The following is a 16,540-nucleotide window of genomic DNA, read 5'->3' on the forward strand; positions in this document are numbered from 1 at the left end:
AGCCCTCCTGCTTCCCCGCGCTGGCTCCCTGCAAAAAAGAGAAAGCGCCACGAAGATTAGAAACCAGACTCCTCCGTCTGAGCGGTAATAATGTCAGAGACGGAAGCAATGCGACCTGCCGCCGCGTAATTCCCGAGGTCGTCTGTGGGCTTTAAGTACGGATTTGTTTTTTCCTTCCTCCACCAAAGGCCTGAAGGGTGTGTTTTCACTTTCAGAGATTAAAACCGAAGCAGCGCCGGCGAAGAACGGACATGCCTGACACTTGTCTGCAGTTGCTTGTGTTGTGCTGCGTTGTTTACCCGAAAAGGAGGGACTGAGACCCGGCTACTTGCATCTTTGACTTCTTCTCGGGTTATGCTACAACTGTAATAATAAAGCAGAAACTGTAGAAAGACCACCTGGAAACTGAGCATGGTAGGATCTTGAACAAAAGTAGCTGGTATCGACGCAAAGAGGAAGGGAAGGAATGGCATCCCGGGAGAGGCTATATGAGCTTTGGATGCTTTACTGCAGTAAGGTAAATATTTTGAGGGTGGGGTGGGGGGGTGTTCGTTTGTGAGTATTTCTCCTCTTTTGTTTGGATGTCAGGTATTTAAAATTTCTCTGTAACATCTTTTAACACATTTTTTTTTTCTTAGAAGGTGCATAGACTTGTCTAGCTTCTGTAAGGGTAGAACTGCACTTACTAGACTATTTAAAACCTCAGGATTTGCTGTTCAAGTTGGGCTTTTTTATGTGTGAGGTGTGAAGTGGACAGTGTTCGTGGCTCAGCAGTTATTGTAGCTATATCTTTAAATTATGTGAATGCATATGTTCACATAATTCTTTGTTTTGTAGGACCATGGCATTAAGATGTATTGTATTAATTTAATTCACTGATGTCTAGTATTTAGCTTTATACTTACTGTTCTCTGTGCAGCTCCAGTTTCATGTAAACTATATTAGCAAAAGCCTTCCCAAAGTTATTAAGTTACTTCTGAGTCTTTTTTTTTTGCTGGTTATCACCATAACATCTAAGTACTCTGTTAATAATAATGAATTTCCTTCACCTGGCGGGAATGTTATTAAAATACTGTCCTGTCTCTATTTGCATTTTACAGTGTAAAGCAATTCATATGTTTAAAGCACAGGTCCTAATTGCTGCTGGGCATGCTGAGTATGTACACACAAATTGGAATGCAAATAATCTAAATACCTATCTAAAATAAGGAATGTCCAAAAATATAACTGTAAAGGCAGAGGAAAGGACTGGCCTGTCATCATATAGGAACTCAATGGCAGTGGTGAGGATAGGTTTTGGTGGCCTTATTCCCCGTTTTTTTCCTATCTTTTCTCTTTGCAGGCTCATGCTTTGCATCTATCACAGTTTCTTCAACTTTTCAAACCAGTAGCACATTAAGGGTAGAACAAACATTCTTTTTTTTCTTCCCAGTTCATTTCTAGAGAAGGCCCATCTCAAGAGCATAGAATGTGAGATTTTTAAGTACAGACCATCTTAACGCAAGTGCACAAAGCAGTGGATGAAGGTTGCACAAATGGGTCTTAACTGTAGCTTTTCTTAATTTTTGTGTGTGTGCTTTCACAACTCTAATGCTCTCTGTAGTTAAAAATAAAACTAGTGCAAACCTAACAGCATGGTATGACTTCTCACTGCTACCCGCGTGGGTGATCTGTTGGGTCGAAACATATTTGCATAGACCTTTGCCTTTTAAACTAATGTAGTAGTGCCAGTGGCAGTAGGAAATGGACTAGCACTGAAGGAGATGGTTGTTTTGCCAGTGAGTTCATTGATGTGAGAAGAACAAAGACACTTGGAACAGACTCCAAGAATCCAGGCTTTCCTTAGCTTTGGGAGACGCAGGGCTGCTGAGATGAGCCAAGCTCTGAATTTCTTTGCCCAGCCTGTCTTTGTCTCTTTCCTCTCTAGTTCTTTATACAATTCTTTTGTCTGTCTTGTACCTTCTTGCATTTCCTTAAACCTTTCGTTGAGATTGTATGCTTTCCATCTCCATGTTGTCTGTGTGCTAGCAGGAAGTTTGCTTAAGTAAAGGAGTGCTAGTTAAAATGTGTGCTTTAGATCACTTACAGAATGTTCAGTTTCTTTATGGGAATGATGTGTATGCAGTCTAGTCAGTTCTTGGGTGGTGGAGGATGGGCTATTAAAAAAAAAATTTTGTATACTCAGACTCCATGAGCTGTTGGTGACTATTTTTGTCCTTTTTTCTTCCAGACCCATATATTAAGGGCACAATTAGGTGGATTCAGATGTTATAAGGACTTGTTCTTAAGTAGGAAATTTATTTTTTTTTTTTAAATAAAATAGTTTGTCTTCAAAATTTGAAGGCAACTAGAGTGACGCCGAAAAAGGAGTCTTTGCTTTTTCAAACTGTACTGGACACAAATCCGGTTTTTCCTTCTCTCTCGCTCTCTCTCAACTTGCTTGAGGCAGGCATTCAGCCTAACAGTGTTTCGTCTTAGATTAGCTTTGGTAAAGTTAAGAGCAGCTGAAGAAGCTAGGTCTTAGGATATAAAATGCTGTGAAGCCTTAATATAAATTAGATTGTTCAGTCATGTGTTGAAAACATCTGTATGCTGTACTTTGTTCTCCTTGGAGCATGTAGCACAATGGGAAGGTGTAGCAATAAATAATCACCAATGACAAGGGGTAGTGGTTTAGGGAGAAGTCTCTCTAGATCTCAGACTGCCCAGTGAAGTGTGGTATCATATCCTGTATGTTGCACTGTCTTGACTTTGTTGTGGCTGACATCCTGGGAAGGAGAGGTAGGCAGTTTCTCCAAACTACAAAAACTGCTGGAGAGTCAAAGTTGAGTAAGATGGGAATTTGTTGTGCCACAAATCCCAAGTATTTACTTTAGCTTTTCCAGCCTTGTGCTAAAGAAAGTCAAATCCTAACTCCTTTTTTGTGTGATGCTTCAGATTGTTGTTAGTAAGTTGCCTTGTTTGTCTTGCCTTTTTTAGATAATCAGGTCCTTCGTGACAGTATGTTAAATATAGCACCCTGTGCTACAGCAGCAAGGCTTTTCACGGCTTTAAAGTGATGGATAATGCTGTGTTACCATTTTACCATCTATCCTGGGTCATGACTCTTGTTCTTTGTGATCACTTGACATCTCTGGCAGCGTCAAGTGTCGGTTGAACAATTACATTTGTGCAAAGTAACGTTAGGAAGGTATTTCTCTATTTTCATTGCCTCTTGTGTGGTTTAGCAATGGAAGATTTGGGCAGACAGCAGCATATAACCAGGATCTCTGCAGAAGTGGTCTTTGGATGACACCATGTATAGGGTGGCTTCTTTCTCTTTTTTTTCTTTTAAGATAATGTTTAGCTGCCAAAGTTCATTTTTAGTTGCTTTTCATTCAGTTGTTTTTCATCTGGCAGTTTCTAAGGTTGGACTTTGGTTTTGGAATAAATTTTTCTGCTTCTGTTCCCATAAAAGCTGTCCTCTTAGGCAATAGCTACAAAACTGCAGGTTACTGTTTAAGATGCCCAATGAAAGTAGTAGCCACACATGATTTGTAATGCTCCTGATGTTGCATGGAAGCAGTTTAAAAATTTATTAAATTTAGTGAAGTTTAGATTTGAGTCACCAGGGCTGTATCACAGCATTGTATTGTTAATAGTCTGAGCTGTTCCTGTGTTCAGGTTTTTTTGTTGGTTGGGTTTGTTTGTTTGTTTTTTAAAATGAGGATGTCGAACTTTCTGCACAGAAAGCATTGTTAAGGATGCAGCTTGCTGGCTTGTTTTTTGATGATTTTCAGTTTCAAATGTTTGGTTTTTTTTCTCTGTTCAATTCTCTGTTAATGTACAATGCTGTTATTCACTTGAATGTTGATATGGATGTACGCTGCTGTCCTCTCATCCAAATGTAGGAATGTATGCATTTTAAGATAATTAAATTATGTATAGAACAGGTAACATAGGTCCTTCCTGTAGAAATCTCTAGGAAAAATTTTCACCAGTAGGCTGAGTACACAATGGTAATATCAAGCATATTGATTGTCAGTTCAAAGCCTTCAATAACCTACACAGGAGCATGAAACACTTCTTATATAAGTGCATATGCAGCAGATACCTGAAAATGCTTTTCTAACTTAAGTGTACAGCAGGAGGAGAGCTGGGAAAAGGACATGTTTTCATGAGTGTCTGTGACCTTCTCGTGCTCATGTGACTGAGGTAGCCTCTGCCGGTTTTGCCTTGTAGCCTTAGACCAGCATGGCTGTAATAATACTACTATTGTAGTATTAGTTGATCAGCTTTTTCTTAGATGTTAGTTATGTATCAGTATAAAAAATTAATTTCTGTTTTATAATCCTCTGAAGTAACTGTTACTGCAGATTCAAATTAAAGAGATTCAACCTCTGTCTTACCTGTAAGGTTTTAACTGTGTGCATTTCATTTCCTCCAGTTGTTCTGATAGGTATTTCAGGCTCTTAGACATAAAGCATGTCAGGACTTCTGATATTTTTGATTTTACTTAGAAAGTGACTGGATACCCTGTTATATGGAAAGAGATTTTTCTCCTCTATCAAAAAAAAAAAAAAAAATCCCAAGTTGCCTAGGAGGGGTTTCAAAGGCATAAATGCAGGCCTTTAGCTGCCATACACACCTCAGAAAATCCTCAGTTTTCATTGTATTACATTGGTTCTGAGCTTTTTCTTATGCTCTCATCTTCACTGAAGCCCCAATTTCATTTAAACACTGCTTTACCTTGCAGGTGATATAATAGTTTGAAGGGAAAGCTATGAGTCTCTTCTTCAGCCAGCTTCTAGCCTGTGCCTCACATTTCAAAGAGGGAATGTTCAATCAGTGTGATTGATACAGTAGGGACTCTGTGTTAGCAGTTGTAAAGCTAATCGTAAAATTCTGGTCTTTTCTAATGCAGATAGCTGAGACAATCGCATCCCTTGCTGTGTTAAGAGCAGCAGACTTACATATAAGCTGTTGTCGTCTTAAATGTGCTTTCTTATTTTGTGCTGCATTTCTTATTTTTACAGAATCCGATTGTATTGAGATAAATATATTGTAGTTTTTTCTCTGGCATGGTGAGGGATATCTACATATTATAAATATCTTCTTGTTTAATATTGTAGCATAGGAAGAGATTTGGTACTTTTTTATAGGTGAGCGTTTTCTAGTACTAAATCAAAAGCTGGACAGAAAAAAACATTAACTGTATGCATTGTCCTAAAAATGTCCTAAAGTGGTTAAAGTCCTGTTACTTTGAGTTATTTTTTTCCTCATCTAGGGTCCTTACTGACCGCTGTGATGAGTGAAGTGCTACAAACTGTGGTGTGCTAGGAGTGCTAGCTTTCTGGTAATTACATGGCTGCTTCCATGATCAGGAAGACCGTTGCAATGCAAATACTTAGAAGTTGAAGCTTTACCATATAAACATGTGCATTTAATTGACTTGAGTTAAACTTTCATTTGCATTACAAGGACTAAAGAGGTCATTTAAATTGACATGTACTCTGTGCTGTAAGTGAGAAGAGTCTGTGAAAGAAAATAATTTCCATTCATTCTTTTTCCTGTATCTTAATCCTACATACTATATAGAATTGAAGTAAAATTGTTCTTGAATTGTGAGAATAAATTTATGTGCCTTTGGATCCTTCCAAGGATGCGTTCCCTGGGGGGAATTCTGTTAGCATCAGCCACCTTGTGTTGGGCCAAAACTAACATAAAAAGAGGGTGATCTTGGTAGTCAAAAAAGTTGCCTTGGAGCAAGAACGTACCTGCATCAAAAGACGGGAATTTAATGTGATGTTGAGCAAATGATAGCACATGTGTAACTTCTGGAAGAGTATTATGAAATAACAGGGGATGGTTCATCAGTTTATATTAAATAATGTGAGGTTTTGATTGTAAGAGGTTTTTAACCTCTGACCCTGTATGAAATTGGAGGGTATTTGTAAATAAAGTTTATGATCAGTTCAGCTTTTAGACATGATTGTCATAGGGCTGCATAAAGCAGTATGGTCAAACTGAATTTATTCACCTAAATGATGTTGTAGTTGTGTTTCTCAAAAAAATAGGGTTTTAGCAAAGTTATGCTTCGTTGTGGTGAGTTACATGTGATTCAACAAGAATATAATCTTTGACATTAAACTGTAAACCCATTGTGAAACACTGACCTTTGCATCCCAAGTGATCTCATCCTGACTTGGCTTGCATTTGTCTTCCTTCTTGTGCAGTTACTGATTTGTCAGTGATTCATATCACATCATTATATATTGCCTTTGTTGTATTAGATAAAGAAGTATTCATCTTACAGCTAGGTGAATGTTTGAAGAAACCAAATGTTCAGTAAAAGTAGTTTTTCAGAAGTCACTGTCATGTAAATTCATGCCTCTGCTAAAACTAGTGAGTAAAATATCTCTTCTGCAGATTGTTTTAAATAAATCTCTGTATTCTGAGAGCATAACTTGTAAAAGAGCACATCACAAGTCACTTGTGGCCATGTGTTGGTGAAAATATCTTTGTCCTGTCTGTATTTGTGATGTGCTGAACTAAGAATGGATATAGATAAACAAGAACAGTTGGTCTTCAATTCTGAGTTTGCTTTCTGCTATTTAAAGAGATGTCTCAGTCCAAGAGCTAACATAATTCTGGTATTTACAAATATAGAATTTTTCATGTAAATAAGTGATGTGTATATATGAGATGTTAGTCTCTTAATTTATAGTAGCTGTTATGTTCCTTAATTGTGGACCAGAGTGACCTTGTGCTGATAGTTGTTCAGGCACAGAACAGGGACTCTGCCACCGAGAACGCAGGCTTCAGGTTGAAATGAGACAGCAGGTAAATCTAAACAGAGAGATGTAAGAAAAATGTAACATTTTGCAAGCTATGGGGAAATTATTCCTGTTTGTTATCATTGTATAATATATGTGACAATCCATATATGTCGCCGCTGCTTTTAGATAAAGAAGTGTCTGAGGTTTGTCCATGCTTTTACTGTAAGATACTGGTGTCTAGCACAAGGTTAAAATTCCTACATGTCCACAGGTTTGTGGATTAGTGCTTTACAGAATGAATGAGAAACATCCGGTTCTAAACATGCCAACAAATGTATTTCAGATCAGGCTTTTACTGAAATGAAAGAATCAGATGTCTCTTAAATGGAATGACTTATCACAAAACTAGAAACACAGGTTTCTGGTTCTCTGTGTTGAGTACTAATATAAGAGTGAATTTAACACACTGGGCTGTTGTGCGGTATCTGAGTTATGGCACTTTTAACTTGGTCATCTCGTTCAGATCCGGGGATAGCATATGTCCTGATAAAAAGAATATTACAGAATCAACACAAATACGCAGTATGTTTGTGCTGTTATACGGAAGTGGGAGAAAGGCTTGCCAGCTACTCATTGAACAGCATTGTAGCTTAGTGCCTGAATCCAAATGTTGTCAGCAGATACTGTTAAAATATTTACAGGCTTCAGAAAGGTAAAACAGCTGCCACAGAAGAGAGAAGAGCTGCTTTAATTGCTGAAAGAAATACATATAAGAAGGAAAAACCCCACCAAAACATGCATGTCTCAACAGTACAGATAAGCATCTTATTTTTTTTTTTAAAATCATTTGTTCAGATAACTTTTCCAATTTATCTTCTAGTAAATGGGAGGCTGCAGTAGAGGAGGATGGGAGACACAACAGGAAACACCAAGAAATGGAAAATATACTTGATTATTCTCATCATAAATGCTGTTTTAAGTCTGACATCTCACTAAGGGCCCTTCCATGCATCTGCAAATGTAAACATTAGGTGTTAGATTTCTGTGCTGATAAAATATTTGTGTGTGGTGATGCTTTCTCTGATATTTAAACTATTTATGGTAATCTGTTCGTCTGATTTATGATTGAGGATTGCAGGTACCTATAGTAAGCAGTAGGAATAGGTGGCATTAAATAGTTGTTTGACCATTGAGTAATACCACTAACTATGACTGTGTAAAAGTAGGAGTTAAATTTAACGGTAAGAATGGCTAATTATACTAATATCTAAAAGCAGAGCATATTTTAAAACAGTGAGGATATTTAAGAGGTTAAATTCCAAAGGCTTTAAAGGCTTTTGAATGCTTTATCTAAAGGACGTTTGAGGGAGGCACAAACAAAACCTCAAAATAAATTCGTGGTTAAATACTACTCTTACATAGCAAAAAGAGAGCATAAAATCAAAGCAGATGCTAAACCTTTAATTGTCTGATAGATAGCAATTTGACATAGAAAATACACTTTCATTTAAATAACCAGTCCTAGTAATTCTGGCTTTCAGGCAGAAGAGGGGGGGGGGATAGGGATGAAGACAAATCTTTGAAAACATATTCCTGAAGTCTGAGTGAAAAGAGTGAATTAGTTTGCTTTTAATTATTAACGTAGGGAGAATTGGTACTCTTTTTATTGTCAATTATAATTCTCCAGAATCTGCCTAAGAATGTCTAGGAGTATCCCATAAGACATTTGAAAACTGGTGAGGAAGTGAAGGCAGAGGTTGAAAAGGTAGCACTTAGATTGGCAAGAATTTAGCGTTAATGCCAGAAACATCTATAAAAAGCCAAGTGAAAATGAAGCACTTTGAGTTTGACTCCTTTAATAAGATAGTAAGGTTATTCTTTTAATATTAGTAATTTTAGGAAAACATTTTACCTTCATATGGTTTACTCACAGTTTTCACTTGGAATGTGGAAGGAGAATTTAGGAACTGAAGAAAGTTTTAAAACTTATTGAAAGTTCTTATTCTAAAAGCATCATGCAAAAAGAGTAAATGCTTGGCTTCTGTGGAAGGGTGATTGGAAATGTTAACTGATGATATGTGTGGGGCATCAGCCCAGAGTTTCCAGCGATGTAATCCTCGTAAGTTTTGTAGAAAGTGGCTGTAATAGAGGCAGGCTGCTTGTAAGTTGCCTTACCAACTCTGTCAATAAATGTTTGGCTAATGCATTCAATTATATAAAACTTGGTATTCAGTTACCTGTGCTTTTGCTGAATTTAGGACTAGCTGGAATGAATGATTTTCTTGATAAATGACTGAAGCTTCGTGGGAACTCTAGGCTAAATGGTTTAGCATGTCCTGAGAAGCAAGGAGGGAAAATATTTTATTCTTGATGTTCCTGATTTTTTTTTTTTTTTTAAATAACAATTTTGGTTAGATTTGTAGTGCTCATACAATTTCAAGGGCAAATTTGGGAGAGAAAATACTGTGATGAGAAGAATGGTCCTTTAATACTTGTTGTGTATAATAACCTAAAATACCAGAAGTCTCAAAAATGGCGATGAGTACAGTGGCTCGGGTATGACTGCATACAGTTTTTTGTCCACAGGACCCTGCATCATTCACTATACCGGATGGGTAAAGCACTTGGGAATAAAGCAAGGTATGGAGAACAAGGGTGTTATTTGCAGAAATCTGACCTTATTGTTTCCCTGTGCTAATCATTTAAAAACTGTACCAGCAGAAGTGCAATGGGCGCCAAACAGCCGTTGCACAACTAACGCAAATTCTGCTATGCCCTAGTTTGAGTCTTTTTTTTTTTTTTTTTTTTAAGGGTGCTTCTTAAAAGTGGATTTGAGGGTTTTTTTATACCTTCAGTGTATAATGTTGCTGCAGTACAATGTTAATGTAAGACCTGGTGAGGCTGAGAAGACAAAACCAAAGCGTTAAGTCCATAGCTTAAGAAATAAAAAATTTGCTTTAGTTAAATCTGGTGTATTCACATGACACAAACAAATAGACTTTTTGATAAGCTGTGCATAAGTTCTCAGCCTTTTTCAAACAGACTTTTTGATAAGCTGTACATAGGTTCTCAGCCTTTTTCTGCTGAAAGACTTGATTTAGCTGTTGATACGGTGAAATAATAGGCTGATGTTTTTACTGTTGTAGTACCATCCTGCTTCCTTTCCATCTGCGTTAAACTTTTGTTGTCTCGTGCATCACACTGAAAGTTAGAAACTCGATGGGACAAAAGCTGGCTTTGTGTGTGTTGTTCCTGAAACTCAGCCTTTTTCTGATGTAAAATGACGGCATAACTTCGAGTTTCAAAGCAATCAAGCCTTAAACTCTAAACCTTTCCGAAGCTATAGTTTAATTTATTCATAATGAATTTTCGTTACATTTAGGCTTATCTTGACACTGTAGACTCTTGACATCATGTTATTTTTGGTTGCCTTTGAGTTATTTAGGATGCATTTAGGAGTAGTTTTGTTCTCTCAGGCTTAAAATACAGCTTCCAGCTTTTACTACTGTTGGTTCATTATGTTAACTTTCATGGGAAAAGTGAATGTTAATAGAATGTAATATGTCACAGTACAGTAAATTCCTGGTAAATGGACTCCAGAAGGCTGAAATACTGTATGCCAGCTTGTACATGGAGCTTGCCTAGTGGGACTTTCTATCAAATGTGGAGACATTCAAATCTGATTCAGATTACTAGATTCATCCCATGGATGGCATCAGTCACATGCCAGTTCCAAACTACAAGGCTGTGATTGTATGGTTGTTCCAAAATGTCAACATAAAAAAAAAAAAAAAAAAGAGAAAGAGAAACACAAATAGAGGCTTCCATTTTAGTAAGAAAACTCTTTCATTTTGTTTTCCAGTTTTGTTGGGGATCTGAAGTAGAAAGACGGTCAAATAACAGCTCTCGGATAATTGTATTTTTCTTTAAGGCATTAGTGGAAGAATATATATTTATCTTTCTTCTTTTGAAAAAGGAAGAAATATATTAACTTTGACTTTTAATGTTTGTGAACTCAATTTTGTCATGATTGATCGTTTATTTTGGTTAAGTCTCTATGCTAAATAGAATTTTTTAACTTGTCCCAAAATAGTTGTTTCTATCATGATTCACTGCAACTCCCATTTATAAAACAAAACACACACATCCCTTTTTCTTTTAGTTCCAGAAATGGAACAGAATGTTGTATGAATTTTGAAAAAGGAGATTTATAATTACTTGCCAGGAACCTTTATTCTTTTGGATCAACAACTGACTCAAAAATTAGTGTTGTGATTAAAATTAAAAGCAGCGCCCGGAGGTGATTCCGTTGATAATTAGAATTGATTAGTTGAATTTAGCAAGGGAATTTAGCCATTTTAAAACAGTTTGTCGTGAAGTCTTTTATTAATTCTAACTAGTTTTGCTGCTATAATGAAGCTTTTGAGATTTTGGGATTTTACAGACTTGGGAGGTTCACAAAAAGCATAAGCATGTTGACGTATTTCGGAGTAAAAGCTGCTAGGAGTTCTTGTGCTGAAAATGTTGCCTTTATGTCTGAAAACATGAAGAGGAAAAAGCTCCCTTAAAACAAACCTTCTAATCCCCCAATGAATAGTTTATTTCAAACAATGTTGAGAAATGTTCTACAAATCTGCATTATGCAGACTACTTCAGTTAGTTTTAAGACTGTTAAACTCACCAGTGATCTAAACGCAGTATTTCACGTGTAATCACCCAGCCTTACTTTTTGTGGGCCAGTGAGATTTTATGGTAGTGCTTCTAAGCCAAAATCCACTTTGAAGGTTGACTGACCGCCACTCACAGGGATCAGACCAGGCTGGGTATTTGATGACTGCATGTTAAATTTACCAACTTCAAACAACTGTCTTGTCAAACAGGTTGGGCTTGTTTGACAGTCGGACTCTGAACTGCCGTGCAGGGAATTTTTGCCTTTAGAGCCTGGAATGTGGCACTGCAAATAGCCTCGGGTGGATCCAGCTTCTGTTTTGAGCAACTAATACTTCCTGAACGAAGCTATAAAAATTGTACTGAGCTTTGCCTTTCCAGTTGTGGCTGTTTGCTTGAAGTCTTGGTAGAAGTGGAAGGTACTGTTAAATCTAAAAGCAACACTTATATAAATATGTAGTGTCGATTTGAAACCTTGGGTAAATGTGCCTGTATTCCACAGGTGCTGGCCTAAAGACTTCCAGTGGGACAACTTCAATGCCAGTTTTGTGTAACATGTTTTCATTTAATTTAGAGTAAGCTCTAAGAGTTCAGTACTACCTGGCTTGTTATGAATTTAAAAAACGTTATTACTGGTGCAAAAAATTCTTGTTGACCTTTTTGCATAGGCAAACTACTTAATGAAAAAAAGAAAAGACTGGATTAGAGCATATCTTTGTCATTCGTTTCATCAGTCTTCATAAAGAGTAGAGAAAGATACTGTAATCTTTGGGTAGTTTAGTGTATTAAAGACAAGAGTCTGTCCCAAGTTAGTGTAGATTTTGGTTATAGTTTCGTTTCACTTCATTGCCTTGTAGAACATCACATCTGCCAGAAGGGCATTAGCCTAGACCTCATCTCTGCTTTTGGCTTTGCTTCAGTGTTGTTAAACCCTGAAGTTGGTGGTAGCATTGAGAGCTTGGTTCCCACGTCTGCAAACTCTAAGGATGGCCTTGCTGGAGTTTGTGTGTGTATAGATGTATTGCAACTGTTAAAATATTAGACTTCACGGGAAACTTGCTAATTGTTTGGCAATGTTTAGCGACAGCATTCCTGTGCATACTGTAGACTAGTAGACTGGGTTTATTTAGCAACATTTTTTTCTTCTAGCATTGTACTAACTGTGTTGGTAAAGGTAAAAAAAACCTTCTTCTGGATATTTTGTAGGGGTTTTTTGATGTGGTGTGGATTTTGGTTTGGGTTTGTGTGGGGGTGTTTTTTGGTTGTTTTTTTTTTTCCGGGTACCTGTTATTGCTCAGGCCTGGCGGTCTTTGTTTTTAAAGCATAAAGAGCTGTGACAACTGTTGTTGTGCCAAGAAGATCTTATGAAAATGGAGGCCTAAAGGGTGGTGTTTTCCTGGGTTTTTTTTGGTGTTTTGGGGTTTTTTGTTTGGTTTTGGGTTTTTTTGGGTTTTTTTTTTTGGTTTTTTTTTTTTGTGGTGTGGGGTGTGTTTTGGTGGTGGTTTGATTTGTGGGTTTTTTTAAATTTATTTAAAGAAAACCAGAAGTATCCAAGGAAGGGAAGGAATAAGGAACTATTTTCACTTTCGGGTGCTCTGAGCTACATCTTATTTAATAGGCTTAAAATACTTGTTTTTTTCATTACTGCAGGTGAATGACTGTTGCTATAGCAGTTTCACAGGCTTTCATTACAGTACGTTGAGCTCAGAAGCCCTAGTTTAGGCTATGCAGACTTGTGGCTCTCAACTAAAGGACTTTTTACTACTTTTTTTTTTTTTTTAAGGTTTGCTCAGATACTTACAACGACACCCTTGAGACAGCATTGTTAAAACTCTGTTTCAGTTTATCGCTATGAAGAGAAATGGCTAACTTAAGTTGGATTTTAGCTTCTTGGAATTTCAAGTCGTGGAGTAATTATCTTCCAGAAGTTTTAAGGCATGCAGTTTCTATATATGAATTCATATTCAAATAAGATACAGAAATTTGTCTTGTACAAAAGCTAGGCAAGTTTCAGGTAAATAAATGAAATGCTTAGTCGTCCTGTGTCTCAAAGCTGCAAGGTTTCAAAAATCAACATTTTCTTATCTTCTGCTGCTTGGAAAGTTGTAGCTGGTGAAAGGTGGTTTATTACCACATACAGATTCTTTCAGCTTTTACTGCTATTGTACAAATCAAAAATTTCCTTCTGCATTTCTTGCCAATCTCATAGGGAGTGTCTACAGAGTGTGTATGATGAGGCTGGGAAAGAATACCAATCTAAAATTGGTTTATCACAGTTTGTTCTTGCGGTGTGTTATCAAAACATACGTTGCTTTGTAAGCTGTGCTTTAAGAGCATGGTGCATCTTCAGCCAGCACCATGGAAAACAATTTGCAGCTGTTGTCTGACATACAGCCTCCAGCTACCTGTCTGCAGAATGACAACAAAAAGGTGATTATGAAAGTGGGGAATAAGAGAATATATTCCGTAGGTTTTACTGCTTTTACTGGTAATAAGGCTTTTGAGTATTTAAGATGCTTTATTATGGTCTGGCTGCTAAGTTACACTGCTTCCTTAGGAGGACTACAGATATAATGGAGTACCTAACAAGTTATAGTGAATCGGTTGGAGTCAGGGTTGCAGTTTCATGATTATTTGCTCTCTGTAGCAACACAATCTGAAGTATTGTCATACCCATGGGATGCAGTCTTCTCCCGCATGGTAACACAGATGTTTGTCAGATTGCAGTGTGTACTGGCTTGGAAAGTCGATCTGGCATTGAAGAACACAAATGTATTCATGATAAAATTAGGTCAATTTGTGTTCTGCTGTTAATGTGGTTTACCACTACTGTCATGAGAAAATAGGGGATAGTTGAAAAGTTGAGTGGGAAGAGAATTTGACAGAAATAAATTTTAAAATCCACTGAATTAGAACTTCAGACTAAATGGCAGCAGCTGACCTCCCAAAAAAAAGAAGTTCAGTTCAAGATAAAGATGCTGGGTAGGATAATTGCAGTGTACATAGTGCACAGGAAGCAGCTGGCACCCATTACTACTGTCTGTTATGAAATTAGAGTTTTAAGCCCATGAGAAAAGAGTTTTTCTCCTAAATCATCGTGCTTCTGGTTTGGGAAAATATAAGATGCATTTGAAATGTATAGGCTGGTCTTCAGAAGGAATGTATTTAGCTATGTTTTAGAATTGGACATTTTGGTGTACTTTGTCGTGGGTAACATTTACCGTTGTAGGTTTCCTTTCTTAAAACTGCTTCAGTAAAATTTAGATTTCTTGCAGCTTTCAACAGGTGGCTGGTGCATGGGGTCTGAGCTGATTGCAGCTAATAAAGAAAAAGGAAAACCTGGGCCAGATTCAAAGTTTGAAAGCTGTTTTTAACTTATAACATCTTTGAAATAACTTACATGTCTTCAATTGTAGCAAAACTGTTAAATATTGGTTCACTTTTTCCTGGAATAATGTTCTCCTAGTTCGTAAGTCTTCATTTTTGTTCATTTCTGGAAAGGTGGGATGCTTCTATAGGTGATTTATAATGGAGATGTATTTCTTAGTGTTTCTTATGTTGCTAAGTGATCTTGTTACTTTTTTGCCTTGATGATTTTTTAAAAAATTTTTTCCCCAAGTGGTGTTGAGTTAGTTCTACTGCCTGGATGGAAATTTAGATTTGACTCAGAATGAGCCAACTGTTGTATAAGCTATTTTCTGCTGGCACATACCAGTAGTGTTACCTGGTGTTTTGATATCAAAACTGATTATTTTAATAACTTGGAATAACATACAATTAGTTGGCTGGCAGGGGACTGAGGTAAAGGGGGTTGAGTTGAATAGTGTTCTGCAGGCAATGATCAAACAGTACTGCAGTTCTTGGTTTTTACCAGAATAGGGAGGAGTTTTAGTGGCAAAGTGAATTGAGCAGTATGTGCACTATAGGTAAGCAAAAACTTTTGGCCTTTTATAACATCTATGGCCTACTCTTGTCATCTATGTAATTCTCTTTTCATGTGTATTTTGTCTGCCAACGTTCTCTCTTACTGCTAGTCTGCGCTGATAGCCTTGCAAAGGCATTATAATTTGAGGATAAAGAGGTTTAATTTATGATTAAGCTTGAAGCTGATTTATGCTACATCATTAAAAAGGAGCAAGTAGGCATTTAATCTAATTTTGTCTTTTGTCCTCCCCTTCTCTCATCCATAACTTTCTGTCAAAGCAATTTTAAGTCAGATAATGACATTATTTGCACAGCTTCCTTCATGGTACATGACCGAGAAAAACTCGAGTTTTCTTACAAAAGTTTACTGTCAACAACTAGTGATGAGGCTCAGCTGTGTCAACAGACAGTTTAAATTTTGGAATACAAATAGAATCAATTTAGTAATTCATGTTATATTTCAAGGAGAACTTGCTCGTGCTATGAAAAAACAGGAAGAAAGTCAAATAGGTTCACTTTTGACACATGCATGGACATTATCATTAGAGGCATGGACACATGCATATTGCAAAGTTTCTGTGGTTACTTCACCACAGATGCTATTGCTTTGTCCTTTGTAGCCTGAGCGATATTGTAGTTGCTAAAATCGTACCCTGCTTTTCCTCGTCTTTGTGATCCTGTGAAATAGCTTGCATGTGGCTAAAATAACTTGCTGTGAATTACACGAAAGTTAAAGCTTTAAATATGCAAACATTTTTTAAAAGCCATAATGTCTGAAGATAGCATCTCCTGCTACTTCTAGCCCATTCTTTTTACGATATTAGCAAGTCTTACTTCTTGCACATCTTTTGGTTCGATTTTTAAGGTGTTTGATCTCTGAACTTGACAGATGTGTGTTCTGTACTCACCTGGTTGAAATAATCTGTCATTCTCTGCATCTTAGACCAGTAGCTTGGAAACCTTGCATTTATTCTTTATCTCAACAGTTTCCTTCATTTTGTGTGTTGCAGTTTCACCTTGAGGACAATTAGTAGATGTGTGTTGAAGACAACATAGTGGTCATTTTAAACGTGAGGACAAGGCTATGTTACACTTACAGGACATAATACTTTTTTGGCAAAGGGAATGATTACTTAAAAAAGAAAACCATTGAAAGGGGAATAAAAGCAGAGATGAGGAAAAGAATTATT

The 16,540-nt window shown here is 37.0% G+C and overlaps 1 protein-coding gene across 1 annotated transcript in view; it reads left to right on the top strand.

The window, feature by feature from the left end:
- The first annotated feature begins 454 nt into the window (after positions 1 to 454).
- Positions 455 to 16,540, top strand: part of NBEAL1 (neurobeachin like 1) — an 89,253-nt gene continuing 73,167 nt past the window's right edge. The window contains exon 1 of the mRNA XM_086465298.1: positions 455 to 517. Coding sequence (XP_086321424.1) covers positions 467 to 517 — 51 coding nt within the window. The 5' untranslated portion in view covers positions 455 to 466. The remainder of the gene's footprint in view (positions 518 to 16,540) is intronic.

This window comes from Leptosomus discolor, chromosome 5 (assembly GCF_034619465.1).
Source record: "Leptosomus discolor isolate bLepDis1 chromosome 5, bLepDis1.hap2, whole genome shotgun sequence".
NCBI classification, from domain to species: domain Eukaryota; kingdom Metazoa; phylum Chordata; class Aves; order Leptosomiformes; family Leptosomidae; genus Leptosomus; species Leptosomus discolor.